General features: G+C 44.0%; 1 protein-coding gene across 12 annotated transcripts in view; it reads left to right on the top strand.

Moving 5' to 3' along the window:
- The window catches only part of LOC122877517 (ephrin type-B receptor 3-like), a 62177-nt gene that overhangs the window by 40358 nt on the left and 8081 nt on the right, over nt 1-13738 (top strand). For 2 of the 12 annotated variants that reach the window (XM_044199169.1, XM_044199158.1), the window contains exons 5-14: nt 714-1049; nt 3466-3602; nt 4215-4377; nt 4935-5043; nt 6648-6700; nt 6927-7145; nt 9258-9505; nt 10061-10276; nt 11424-11609; nt 12049-12248. In XM_044199169.1, the coding sequence (XP_044055104.1) occupies nt 714-1049; nt 3466-3602; nt 4215-4377; nt 4935-5043; nt 6648-6700; nt 6927-7145; nt 9258-9505; nt 10061-10276; nt 11424-11609; nt 12049-12248 (1867 nt within the window). The remainder of the gene's footprint in view (nt 1-713; nt 1050-3465; nt 3603-4214; nt 4378-4934; nt 5044-6647; nt 6701-6926; nt 7146-9257; nt 9506-10060; nt 10277-11423; nt 11610-12048; nt 12249-13738) is intronic. The other 10 variants (XM_044199170.1, XM_044199168.1, XM_044199160.1 and 7 more) reach the window with 9 other exon arrangements.

Here is a 13738-nt window from a genome sequence, read left to right as displayed (position 1 = left end):
CTTCTTGCTTTCCCAACGTTATCCAGAACTTTATCCAACCTCCACCCGCCTCTCCATGAAGTCTGTTCTCAATGCTGCCACCTCTTTACAGACAGTGGAGGATTTTTTCTAGTAGCAGTGCCTTCATTAAGAGCAAACACGCACACAAACACAAACATGAGCTAATTCATTCGCTGGTGAAGAGAGAAGAAGATCCTTTTTTCTGTTGCTGGGGTGGGGAGCTGATTCTCCCACAGTGCAGTGAGAGATAAGGCTCCGGTAATTGGATAAGAATTGCCAAGGCTCTGCCAATAGTTTGTCTCACTCGTCCCCCCCCAGCACTTTACACATACACACAGACACAGTGGAAATGAGCATGCAATTCAAATTTGAACTCCTGTTCTCCTTTTTCTCTGAAGATCTGCTGGAACAGCCTCTTGTTATGTGGAAGGAAAAAATGCTGTAGTTAATGCATGAAAAATTTACTAATACCAAGCACAAGGAAAATTCATGGGTCATGAATTGTGTTGATAGCTATGGAATAATGAATGTATGTGTACATAATGATATGTAAACTGTGTTTTACAATATGAATCTCTGTCTATTATCAACGTGTCTCTGTCTCTGTACTGTCACCAAGACAAATTTCTTTACACCTATTGGGCATGGAGATTAAATTCATTCTCCTTCCAAACCTTTCCTCATCTCATCCACGCTTTACCTCCCTTTTGCAGCTGTTCCTTCGGCACCACGCAATGTCATCTCCAGTGTGAACGAAACCTCGCTCGTGCTGGAATGGAGCGATCCACGTGACTTGGGTGGCCGTGACGACATCTTCTACAACATCATATGTAAGAAGTGCCTGCCTGAGCGGGGAATGTGCTCACGGTGTGACGACAACGTTGACATCTCGCCACGCCACCTGGGCCTGACCCAGCGCCGCGTGGCCATCCGTAACCTACAAGCCCACACACAGTACAGCTTCGAGATCCAGGCGGTCAACGGTGTTTCCATCAAGAGCCCCTATACACCTCAGTTCTCTACAGTCAACATCACCACAAATCAGGCCGGTAGGTGCAGCTGCAGCCTTGTGGCTACCTGTCAAAGATCGATATTGAACTTGTAGGCACGGCCAACTTTCAAAGTCTGGAAAAAGATACAAAGGAATGTCAGAGAATACGTTCTGCGCTTAAGAAGTAGAGATCAATTTCTTGTATGCATGTAGGAGTATGTTACATATTTTCTCTTTGAACAGGGATTGAGAAGGAAGACATTCTTCTGAATGAGCTTAGAAAGGGACCTTTTTCACACGCCCACAGTATGCTCTGTACTAACACTGCTGCAAATAGCAATAGCGAGGCAGTGCGTATTCAAAGTGTTGAACCCTCAGTATTCTAGCTGCCCACTGCTTCCAACCCACTGTTCCTCCAACCCACAGCAGCAACAGTAACTAGGCCAATGTAGCAATCACTGCTGAGATGAAATTTTTTGGGTTCTGAAGACTGAAACCCAGCTGATCTATATACAGATTAACTAAGGGTAATGATAAGCTATTGCATGGGCTCCTTATAACACTGAGATGTATGATGTACATTAAATGTCAGGGTTAATGATTTTGAATTAAAATAGGTAGATAGGTATGTGGGTTGGTAAGTGGGTAGGTAGGTAGATAGATCATTTTTGCAATTACTTAAGACATTTGGTAATTTTAGTTGGTTCAGTTTACCTTAAATGACCTCAATAAATTTCAGTGCTGTTGAGCACACTCTACACTTTTGTTCTTGTGAGTTGGTCTCTTTGTTGAGGTTCTCCCAGGGCTCTTAAGTTGTGCCTTGGATGTGTTTAGTCACTATGTTAAATTTGCTATTTCTGCAGGCTTAGACAACACCAAGGATTATCCCTTGCTCCTTCCCCCATCATCTCTCTCTTCTCTCTGCACCCCCAACCTTGTGTTCCTGCCCTTAAAAGATGCTTTAGGAATGTCTTATGTTTGTGGGTGTAGGACCCAGAGGCCCTACAGAGCCCCATGTGAGGGCCTCATTGTTTTACGAGAGGTCCAGCACTGGGCTGACAGGGACCACTGTCCATCCTTGGTTGCTTAAGGTCAGTTGGGTGCAGAGACAGAGGTGAATGGAAAGGAGGGGGCAAGAGAGCATCAACTGTGATCAGATTATCCCCTGGTGTTGTCCCAAGACCATCCCTGCATGTGGATTCACCTTTTAAGAACCAAAATAAATACTAGGGCAGTGATAAGCCCCAGATGCCACCTCCATGGTTACTGCAACGTCTTCTGCTGGAGGAGGGCCCCTAATCCCCTGGCTAGAGTAACCAGGGGATCTGCCTAGGAAGCATTGTCTTCTGGGGGAGAAAGAGACGTGGAGGGTCTGGGTGGATGGGGCTGGCATGGGAGGGAAAGAGGCAGGGAAGGTAAAGTTTGGGGAGCAAAAGAGAGAGAGAGAGACAGAAGGATGTCTGGGCACAAACACAGACAGCAGAGGGAGAAAGGAAATGCAAGGGGGAGGATCAAAGAACTAAAAACTGGGGATTAAAAAGCTTGAAGAAAGGGAGAGAGACTGAGAAGGAGCGGAGATCGAGGTCTGCAGTGGTGAAAAGGAAAAGCAGAAGGGGAAATTAAAGAAGGTGATTATATGAGTATAGGAAAAAGTGAGGAACTTTTTGAAGTGAAGGTACCACTGGAGATAGACAGTTGAAGTTATAAAACAAAAGCGATGGAGTAGACTGAGAGGAGGGAATGAGTCAGAGGTACAGAACAAGCCTGAACTTAGAAAAGAGGAAAGAGTAACAGGGAGGCAGACAGCACTTGGCCATTAATAGGCACATGTGAAAAAAGCATAAAAAGCTCAGGTGGGTGGAGTGCCATTGTGTTTTGTGCTCTTCTGTGAGTGCAATGCATGCATGTCTATTTGTGTATTTGTGTGCACATTATATAAATTATGTACTCAATATAGTGTGCTCACATTTTCTTGTGTGGTAACAGTACATGTATGTGCAGTACATAATGCATATGATTTCTTATAGCTTAGAAGGCTACAAACAGAGGACAACATCACTGTTCCCAAACACTTCCTGAGTATGAAGCAAAAGTGCAGCAGTAGTTCAGCAAGCATGCAGTTAAATGTGTGAAAAGTTTACATCTTTATGTGTGCGCTTATTTCTAAGCTTGTGTATGGTTGAGGGAACTGCATGTACCAGAGACTTATCCATCAGTTTTGCAGTTTGATTCTCTTGTCACAGGAGAATTAGACATCCCTCTCCCTCCCCAAGGACTCTGGGAGGGAGAATTTGAGCATTAGTGGGGAATGGTTCTGCATACTAACTATTGGCCAAAGCTTTTCACAAAGCCCACAGCCTAAGACTTTGTATTTGGGCCTCTGTGGACACACAAAGGGCATAGAACTTGAAAAGACATAACACAGAAAACGATAAATAAAGCGGATTTTCCTTTATTTGTTTTGCCCTGTGTAGCTCCGTCTGCAGTGCCCACAGTTCACCTGATGGCGGCCACAGCGAGCACCATGAGCCTGTCCTGGCTGCCTCCAGAGAAACCCAACGGAATCATTCTGGATTATGAGATTAAGTACCATGAGAAGGTAAGCGGCAATGTAAGTCAACGCCTCTAATTCAATCCAATTTCCTTGACTTGCATGGTCTCTGTTTCAACTGTGTTTCTGTAAATGTGGAAAACAATGCCTCTGCTGATAAACACATGGTTGCAGTGAGGCAAGTCACCATTTGCAATCTTAGCTTGTGTGATCATCCTCCCCTACTTATTCCCCTCTTTCCATCACTCTATCCCTCCTTTCTTTTTCTCTCTTTCTCTCCTCCCAATCCTTTCCCATATTTCTTTTATGCTCTGCCCTTTTCTGTACCCCTAATTCCATTTCTCCCCCATCCTTTCTCAATCCATGCATTAGAAAGTTTCTGTATTTTCCAGGGGCCCAGAGAGTTGTGACTGGATTTGCCTCTGGGAGATAACAAAGACTCTCTGTGTATATCTGCTCTGTTTGTTGTCTTGCTCTTCTCCTGTTGGATTAGCACACCGGCTACAATCTGTCTCTCTCGCTCTCGTCTCCATATTTTTTTCACCCGCCTGCATGGTTAGATTGGTCAGCCATGTCAGCGCGGGTAGAACAGGGGATGATGATGAATGGGACAGCACAGGGGATGCTGCTATTTGATATTGTTTTCATCACTGACTGTCTTTGTCTTTGCAGGATCAGGGTGAGGCCATTGCTCATACCATGACTGCCCAACGGAGCAACGCCCGCATTGAAGGTCTTAAGGCTGGTACGCCTTATGTGGTACAGGTCCGTGCCCGAACAGTGGCCGGTTACGGCCGTTACAGCAGCCCAGCCGACTTCAGCACCAATCTGCAAAGTATGTTACTCCCATACCTACTTCATTGCCCAGGGATATATTGGGATATTTGTGGCTTAGCAGCAATACCTCTATGGTAGTGCTGTGCATAAGCTTATGAACATAATGGAGGCTCAAAAGCTTATAGAGCTAGAAGCTACTATGCCTATTTTTCATGAAAAAAGAACTGAAATCCTTGCAGAGAAATTGACTTATAATTTGGTGAAAATCTACCATTTCCTAGTAATCAGTCAAGGTATCAGCCTCACTCTTGCTTTACATCATACTCATCATTAAGAAGTCAAAGTAAAAGAACTGAATAGTCTATCTTGCGGTCTTCATAAATACATTTATTAGTCCCAGGTTGTTCTCCCATTCTGCTTAATACAGCCTGAAGAGGGCAATGGTTTTACCTATGTAAGCATACAATTCTGAAGAAGGCGTGAGAGGCACGCAGCCTATAGTCAGACTTATGGCAGAGCACACAAATGAGCTATACAAATGGATTGCAGCTGGTGTGTGTGTATGTTTGTGACAAGTTCTCCAAGTTACCGTTTTCTCTATTTGAACCCCTAAAGCTGACCCTCCCAAGTCCTGGCAGGAGCAGCTGCCACTCATCGTGGGATCAGCCACTGCCACCTTGGTCTTCATCATTGCAGTTGTGGTCATCGCTATCGTCTGCCTCAGGTCAGAATATAACTCCTCTATCAGCCTCTCAAAAAGTCAGAAGACGTGAAAGATGAGCATGAGCGACTGGGGTATCAATAGTATATAACAGTGTGGGAAATCACTGACTCATTTATTTTTTTCTGGCCTATAGAATATGTTAAAACAGCAAGGACTTACAGAAACAGTTGTGGAAAATATTTTTCCTTCAAGTTGAAATTCAATTGAGATAGCTTCAAATGTCAACTTTGTTTGCATGTCCTCCAAACCACCCGAGAACAGTCTCAGCGGATTCCTGTGCCACCTGTGAGGCCACTGAATGCCAGATTAGCCTTCTGAATCTGTGAATAGTAAACAGCTTTGGCCAAAATGCTACTTTGCTCACTGGACACAGCATGGTAGAGCAGCTGTTGGGCCTGATAGGCCTGCCCTCATGGCCCGGCACTTAGAATCAACTGTGTGGTTGCCTGACCACAAAGAACCCAGATGCATCCCTGTCTGCTGGGCCCAATTGACTGGGAAGATGCGAGCGGCTGCTCAGACATTTCAGAAAGTCTGATACTGCATCAGCTGGCCCTAACCACACTCGTTTATCCTTATACCACTCATTTGTCAAGAAGCAAATGCAGTGCATGTGTGTATATATGTGTGAAAGGTTGGCACCCACTGCTGACTGGCGCCCACTGGGTTCCCTCCACAAGCCAGTTCAGGCATCGGCTGACAAGCGTGGGCATTGGTCACGCTAGACTGAATAATAATCTCCCTGGCTCCCCCTCCTCTCCTTCTCCCTCCTGCCTCTTCGCTCCCTTCTATTTTCACACCGCTACATTGTGTCTCTCTCAGTGTCTTGGCTTAGCTGCTGCTCTGACACAGGCACAGAAGAAGGAGAAAATAGTAATAATACAAAGCACAGAGCTTCGGCATATTCCGGAACCGAATAAGAATTTGAAATAAGATGCAAATCACCATCGGGTATTATTGCCCTGGTTACTGGTTAGACAACAAAGGAAGCACATTAACATGTAATTTCAACAACCCAGCCCCATCGCTCTGTCATCATCTTTGCCACCCCCCCAATGCAGAAGGGACAGATGCAGGAAGACGAGGATACAAAAACTAAGAAACATGGGAGAAAGAGAAAAGGAGAAATGGATAAAAAAAGGAAAGAGAGAATGACAGCAAGACAGCGAGAGTCCATGAGGACAAAATAAGAGTCAGATTGAATTGAAATGAACAACTGAAATGTCTGGAAGGCAAGGCAGCTGAGCTTGCTGTTTGAGTCTGCTTTTGTCTCGGCTGCTCATTTTGGGGTACCGAAATTGAATGGCTTTCACTTGCTGCTTCACACAATGGTATGATATCCTTTTGTTTAGACTTGTGTTACAGTCCCCAAGTATGAATCATTTTACTACCAGGCATTGATCCAATCTTTATCTACAGTGTATCCCTTGCTTCCAATGCAAAAAGACAAAACATCTTCACCAAGCCGCAGCGTAGTGTGGCTACATCTCTGCAGACATTATTAGGGATCTGTTTTCTCCTTATGCCTTTGTTCCTTTCCAGTATTTGCACCCTGCTGTGTGGAGTCCACGTGATTCAGTTTGTGTTTTCATCTTTCTCAACAGAAAGCAGAGAAACGGTTCAGAGTCGGAGTACACAGAGAAACTGCAGCAGTACAGTAAGTCTCTTTGCTGAGATGCCCCTCCTTTTTGCATTATTCAGATTCCAACAGCAGTATTTCTATACTTCAACTTACCAATGACTGAGCATCCCCAACCACTGAAGAATAGCTCACAAAAGTATTATAAATGATCTTGCTTTGATCTATACTTAAAGACTATGTTTTCAGATCTTTACATAGTGTTATCTGATGGCATAGATTCACGTTCCTGTTCTTGCCACTGAATCCCCTATAGTAACGCCGGGAATGAAGGTCTACATTGACCCCTTCACCTATGAGGACCCCAACGAGGCCGTGCGCGAGTTTGCCAAGGAAATAGATGTCTCCTGCGTGAAGATCGAGGAGGTCATTGGCGCAGGTAACCCACCAAAGCTCCTGAGCTACAGGGGAAAGACTGCTAGTCACCTCCAGGCCATACCGTTAGAGGACTTCACACCAAGCGGTACTTTCACTCAATTCATCGCTAGCCCTCTCCTTGCTCCCTCCCCTCCCACACTCGTCACCTCTTAGGAAACCCTTTCCAGGCTTACAGATGTCTTCAGCACTCTCCTGTGTTTTAAGCATTACTAGCTACAGTATGTCCTCTTTACGTTAGCGTGACTCACAGTCCTAGAACCCTTACATTGTTTACTATGCCATGTGCATTTAGAGTAGCTGTAAAACCTTTTGTATGGTGGATTATCATTTCATCCGTGTCCTAAAAAGGGAGCCCAATCCTGGAAACTAGACATTTGTTTAGTTTAAATAAGTATGAAACAGCAGTCATTTCTAACTCATTGAAAAATCTTATTGAATCTAATGGAAGCAATGGGCGATTTTGGTCAATGCAAGACTATAGCCCCATACAGACAGGATTTATTTCTCTAGGGGAGATTTTAATCCTGCTGGAATGGATGTGTGTGGTGTTGCTCTTATCTCTTCCAGTATTAATTACAGCCCTTTTGTTTTTTGGCACACTTGTTGGCCTTCCATTTTTTTTTTACTTCCTATACAGATAGACACTTTGTGTTTTAAGATGTAACTCTGAGTATGCACTGCACATGAAGTTCCCCATTTCCAAGTTTTGAATTTCAGCAGTCACCCACATTTAAGTTCTGTGGGGTGCAACGAAAGAATTTTAAACAAACCCATTACTTGATTACTGACATACAGTTGTTATTGAAAGCCCATGTGAAGAATCTGACCCTACAGGCTTATCAAATGGGTTATAGCTGTATTATGTTAAATTGTTTTATGTGTCGTAGCCTGGGGAATGTGTTGGGTTGTACAACACAATTCCTCTTACAAAGGAGCATGGCTAATATTTAACTCCTGCATCCCCCTGAAATATTAATCCCGTCTGGATGGGGCATACGATATTACAATTTTTCTAGTCCAGGATTGGCCATCTCTGACCCTGCCCACTTTTAAGTATCTTGAGAACCTCTTAATTAAAGTGGGCTTCTTCTGGATCACTATATTTGACCCCTGTTCCTGGCACTTACACCTCTTCCACTATGTGGTTGTGTCCCCTCCTTTAGAAACCCTCCCTAACATTTGATGTTGTAGATAGTAAAATATTTTGTGTATTTGATATATTTGATAGTAATATATCTGCTCAAAAGCTGCAGGACTGTGCCAAGTGAGGTTGAGTTTTCTTAGTATTGTATCTGAGCCAAAATGGAGGACGTTGTGATGGCAGAGATGGGAGTCCCTACTACTGCTTCTGCTACTACCATTACTACTGCTACTACTACTACTACGACAGCTCTTCTACTGCTGAGGCTACTACTTGAAACCCGTCGCTTCCCAGCATTCGCCTTTAAAGTGACAAACCCTCAACCCCTGTCTTCCCTGTCCCACTCCTCTCCTCTACCCCTTCCTCAATCCATCCCTCCATTCCTCCATCTCCCCTTGACTTCCCCCACTTTGTCACCTTTGCACCCATGTCAACACACATCATTCTCATTGCTTAATTATTCTTGCACATGCTTGGTGTAGACTCTAAACGTAAATCCTCCACAACCCCAAGAACGCCCAAGCTTCTGTCTCCACCTATTTCCTCCTCCTGTTCCCGCTTCTCCAGCCCCTCTGAAGCTTAGCACCCCACCCCACCCCCCCCCCCATCCTTGCCCTCTTCCTCCTCTGTTCCCCTCAGCTCCTCATCCTGCCTCTACTTTACCCATTTTTTTTTTTTTATTTCAACATGCATTTTATTTCAACTCTACATTTTCTCACATTCCGTCATCATGCCTCACACTTACCATGCAGTTTCTTTTAATCCGTAGCTTAACAGCACAAAGTCACTGTATGCTCCCCCTATCACCACCATCCCTTGACACTGGCCTAGAATCCTGGCTTCTTTTGCAGTTCCCCCTGTCCCACCCCTCCTGCTACCCTTCCCTGGCTCCTTGGTTCTAACCAGTTAACTGTCCCCTCTCCCCTCTTTTCCCCCACTCTCCTCCACTGTTCCGTCATGCCTCTCTCCCCTCCCTCTTTCTCTCTCTCTCTCTCCTTCCATCTCTCCTATTCCTCTTTTGCCGTTTCTCTGGCTGTCTCACCTGGGCTCTCGCAGGAGAGTTTGGGGAAGTGTGCCGCGGTCGCCTCAAGCTGCCTGGGCGCCGGGAGATCATCGTAGCTATCAAGACTCTCAAGGTGGGCTACACTGACCGCCAGAGGCGAGACTTCCTTTCTGAGGCTTCCATCATGGGCCAGTTCGACCACCCCAACATTATCCGTCTGGAGGGCGTGGTCACCAAGAGTCGGCCAGTGATGATTGTGACCGAATTCATGGAGAATGGAGCACTGGACTCTTTCCTAAGGGTGAGAAAAAAAGGCACACACAAACACATTGCACACAAGAATAGCTCTAACATTAGCTACTCCCTATAAAACATGTATCTGTGCTTTTATCAATAATACAAGACTATCCAGCAAATAAGCTCATCCAAATCAGCTTGATCTTGCTTTTAGTTATCTCACTTTTGTTGGAGCCATAAAAGGTCTTCTTAAGCTCTACTGCAGAGCCCACAATGGATATCTGACAAATGCTGCATACAGGCAATTGGTGACATTTACAAAGAGCTCCAATGAATCACTGCCTCAAAGTCACATTATACGTTGTCTGCCAGAGAAGGGGAAGGGAGGAATGGAGGATGGATAGGTAGAAAAGAGAAACATTTTACAGTGTGAAGTGATGGGAGATGAAAAATGCAGGTATGAGGACATATGCAAAGAAAGTACTGTAAGAGACACTGAAAAAAGAAAGTTAGATAGGACAAATAAAAGTAAAAAGGAGACAAATATATATTCATTTTAATAAGCAACCTTGATCTACAATCCAATTTATCCATGTCATTCTCTCTCTTACTTTGCCAGCTAAATGACGGGCAGTTCACAGTGATCCAGCTGGTTGGCATGCTGCGTGGTATTGCAGCAGGCATGAAGTACCTGTCAGACATGAACTACGTGCACAGAGACCTGGCTGCCCGTAACATCTTGGTCAACAGTAATCTGGTGTGTAAGGTGTCTGACTTCGGCCTATCCCGTTTCCTCGAGGATGACCCTACAGATCCAACGTACACCAGCTCCCTGGTGAGTCAGGGTATAAATGTGTGTATGTGTTTGTGTAAGTGTATTCATGTTTGAATCAATGTTTAAAGTTGCTACATGTAACATTTTTAACATCAATACATCACTATTATGTTAATTTAAACTCCTTTTACAAATCAATCCACAACATTGCAATGTATGAGTGTATTAAAAAATAGATCTGTGTCAAGTCTGTTCCTAGATGACATGACCATTATGGGAAGGAAAAGGAGTTTTTTTCTTCTCACTGTGGATGGCAGGTGCAGGTGGGAAACAGTTGGACACTTTGGTGGCTATGTAAAATTTTTACCTGGACATGTTGCTTTGTGTTTCCACTGAAGATGTAGCAGATTTTCAGAAATTTGACAAGATCCTTCGCTGACAAATTACCAGAATGTCTGATATGAAAGATTGATTTTGGCTCCTATTCTCAAATGACACAACATATAAAATTGGCAAAGCAGGTTAAGGCACATAGGAAAGGGTCCTTTGAGATTGAGTATAATTGTCATAAATGAACATGAGCTCTAGTATAAAGATAGGCAGCCTCCTCTGGCCTGTATGCAAAAGTTTAGTTTTTGTGCTTCTGGGTCTCCTGACTTCTCAAAACAGGAAAAGGGCTCTCTTCTTCCTGTCCAACTCAGCTAAAGCCTTCTGAATATGGCAGATCATAAAACAAGTGATTTAGGCTGATTGAAAAGTCACTTCCATTCCAACATGTATACCGTGTTTAGTAAAGCAAAAGAAAATGCAAAAAAACACCCAGAGCAATGCCATAAAGAGTGAGGCATGACAAGTCTCTTGGTGATAGGAAACAAGGCTGTTAATTGGGAAGTGTGTTCTTTACTTTGAAAAACACAGCTGGCATGAGAAGCCAATCAACTCACCTACAGTTCAATTTGTCTGGGAGTTATATGAAATAATTCTATGATGGTGATATATTGATGTTGAAAAATACAGTTTGTAGCACACGTGTTTGTACATATCATTTCCTGTAACTGTGTTACTAACCTTGTGTGTATGTGGTGTTTGGGTTCTACAGCATGCACCCATGTGTTGTGCATCAACATGTCCCTTAGACTGTGTTTTTCTCACCCTCTCTCTCCCTCTTGTATGTGTGCGACTCTGTGTTTGTGCTCCATCCCTCCAGTATTTCATGCTCACCTACTCATTCGCATATCCACAGGGAGGGAAAATCCCCATTCGCTGGACGGCTCCTGAGGCAATTGCCTACAGGAAGTTCACCTCGGCCAGTGATGTATGGAGCTACGGCATTGTCATGTGGGAAGTGATGTCATATGGCGAACGGCCGTACTGGGACATGAGCAATCAAGATGTAAGCTGATATGAGGATTTTTTTTTCATAATGTGATATATGCATGCTTAATGTAACATATATGCAGTATATAGTATTCTTTTGAAATATTCAGCATCAGTAGCCTTTTGCAGTAGAAAATATAAATGTAGATATTTAAAATTGTAACAGTTTTCAACCACTTCTGCTATCACTATCCAAAAGCCATTCTCTCTCTACATACCCACCCACAACTACCACTTAAAGCTAATCTTTCTCTGGCCCTTATTTCTATGTATTCCCTAAAGCAGTTTTTCCTGTTTATCTCTGACTCTCCCATCATTTCCCTCATTCATCCTCTTCTGTCCTCCCTCACTTGCTCTTTTCATCGACCCATCTTTCTCCTTGTGTTGTCCGTCCTCCCTCTACACCGTACTCTGTGATTAGAAATGATTGTGATTTCTCTGTCGTCCTTCCTCAGGTGATAAATGCTGTGGAGCAGGACTATCGACTGCCCCCACCCATGGACTGCCCCACAGCACTGCACCAGCTCATGTTGGACTGCTGGGTAAAAGAGAGGAACCTGCGACCCAAATTCACCCAGATTGTGGCCACGCTTGATAAGCTTATCCGCAATGCTGCCAGCCTCAAGGTGGTCACCAACAGCACACAGTCCACTGGGTAAGTTGTAGTATTGTGATATTAAAAAGTATGTTGGCCACATAAGTTCAGCATCAGTATGAAAGCCCTGTCAAGCAAAGCTTTAAAGAACATGGTATCTTGTGTATGTTTGTTGGAGCTGGTAATTATAGAAATAGACTTTAGTCATGATGCTGTTTCTTTTAGTTTCCCTGGAGGTCCTTGTTGCGTTTTATTAGGTGGATTAGTGATCTTCTCCTCATATGTTGGAGGAGGTTTGCTGGAGTTGTGTGATAGATTACAGTAACAGGTCATTATTTTTATTAAATTAAGTCACTTGACTTTTCAGCTGTGAGAGTACTGGCCGAGCCATTTCATTTGCACCTGAGCCAGAGCAACTACGATAATGATTTCCACTGTGCAAATATTCCTTATACAAGTTGATATGGTGTACGTGAGTCACTCTGACTGAGCTGTAACAATCTCTTAACTCCTATAAAGTGCAGATTTCTTCCCATACAACTCTTCAGTTCTCACAAATGCAGCCTGGGCCATTATGCAAATCCAAATTACCATCGCTCAATACAGCCCTTAAAGCAACTCCCCCGCCAACTGGGAGCTCAATCAATGATGTCACATCTACATTTAGCTGCAATACCTCCCTCCACAACCTGTTTCTTGGAAAGAATTTGGAGGATAGAAGGTGGCAGAGTTGGAGCGATAGGGAGGGGGATGACCTACCTATCTGTCCCTGCATCAGGGTCTTTCTGTCTTAAGGGAGGGCCGCAGACAATCCTGGTTTGGGCTCATGGGGGAAACCAGGGTCTCGGTTGGCCACTGGAGTGACGTTCTTAGAAGATTAAGCTTGCGGTTAATTAGCTCGATTAAAGCGATGCAAAAAAGCGCCTTTTAATTAGCCACTAACGAGATTTTAAACGGGCCAGTGGAGAGGTGGCCTCCTGCCGACAAACCTAACAAGGGAGGAGTGAGAGATGATACTGTTGTCCTGGTCGGTATTGAAGGGTGGCTGGAGGTTAGCTAACACTGTCTGGCATAAAAGTCTTTTGGTTGTGTGTGTTATGTGCACATGACATGACTGCATATTGCATTGTAGGTGTAAAGTGTAATGAGAAATTGAGCTTTGATGATGTTAGGCTTCTTTCACCAGTGTCATGAGTCATTTTCTGTGTTTATCTTTTTACCGTTGAGTCTCTGTTGTAAATGCAGAAAGTCACACTTGACAAATGAATCACATCCACTCTTCTAAACTTCTTGAAAATGCAAAACACTTTAACAGACCTAACTCTTTGGAGAAACTGCTACAGTCCCAATCATTGACCTTGAATTTAGGCTTGGCTTGTAACTGTCTCACTAGCAAACGTACAATATTACCCAGCTTTCCTGCTGTGTTTCTGCTTGTGGCTCACATGTGGCCAACAACGATCTGGAACCTTTTGAAGCCAACTTTAGAGAAAGAGGACTAACAATACTCCATTAAGAGAAGCCAGAGTCTGGCGTTAACGACGGCCCGA

Source organism: Siniperca chuatsi, linkage group LG6 (assembly GCF_020085105.1).
Source record: "Siniperca chuatsi isolate FFG_IHB_CAS linkage group LG6, ASM2008510v1, whole genome shotgun sequence".
NCBI lineage: Eukaryota > Metazoa > Chordata > Actinopteri > Centrarchiformes > Sinipercidae > Siniperca > Siniperca chuatsi.
Note: the sequence above shows the minus strand (reverse complement) of the source record. Positions and strands in the feature narration are given on the sequence as shown.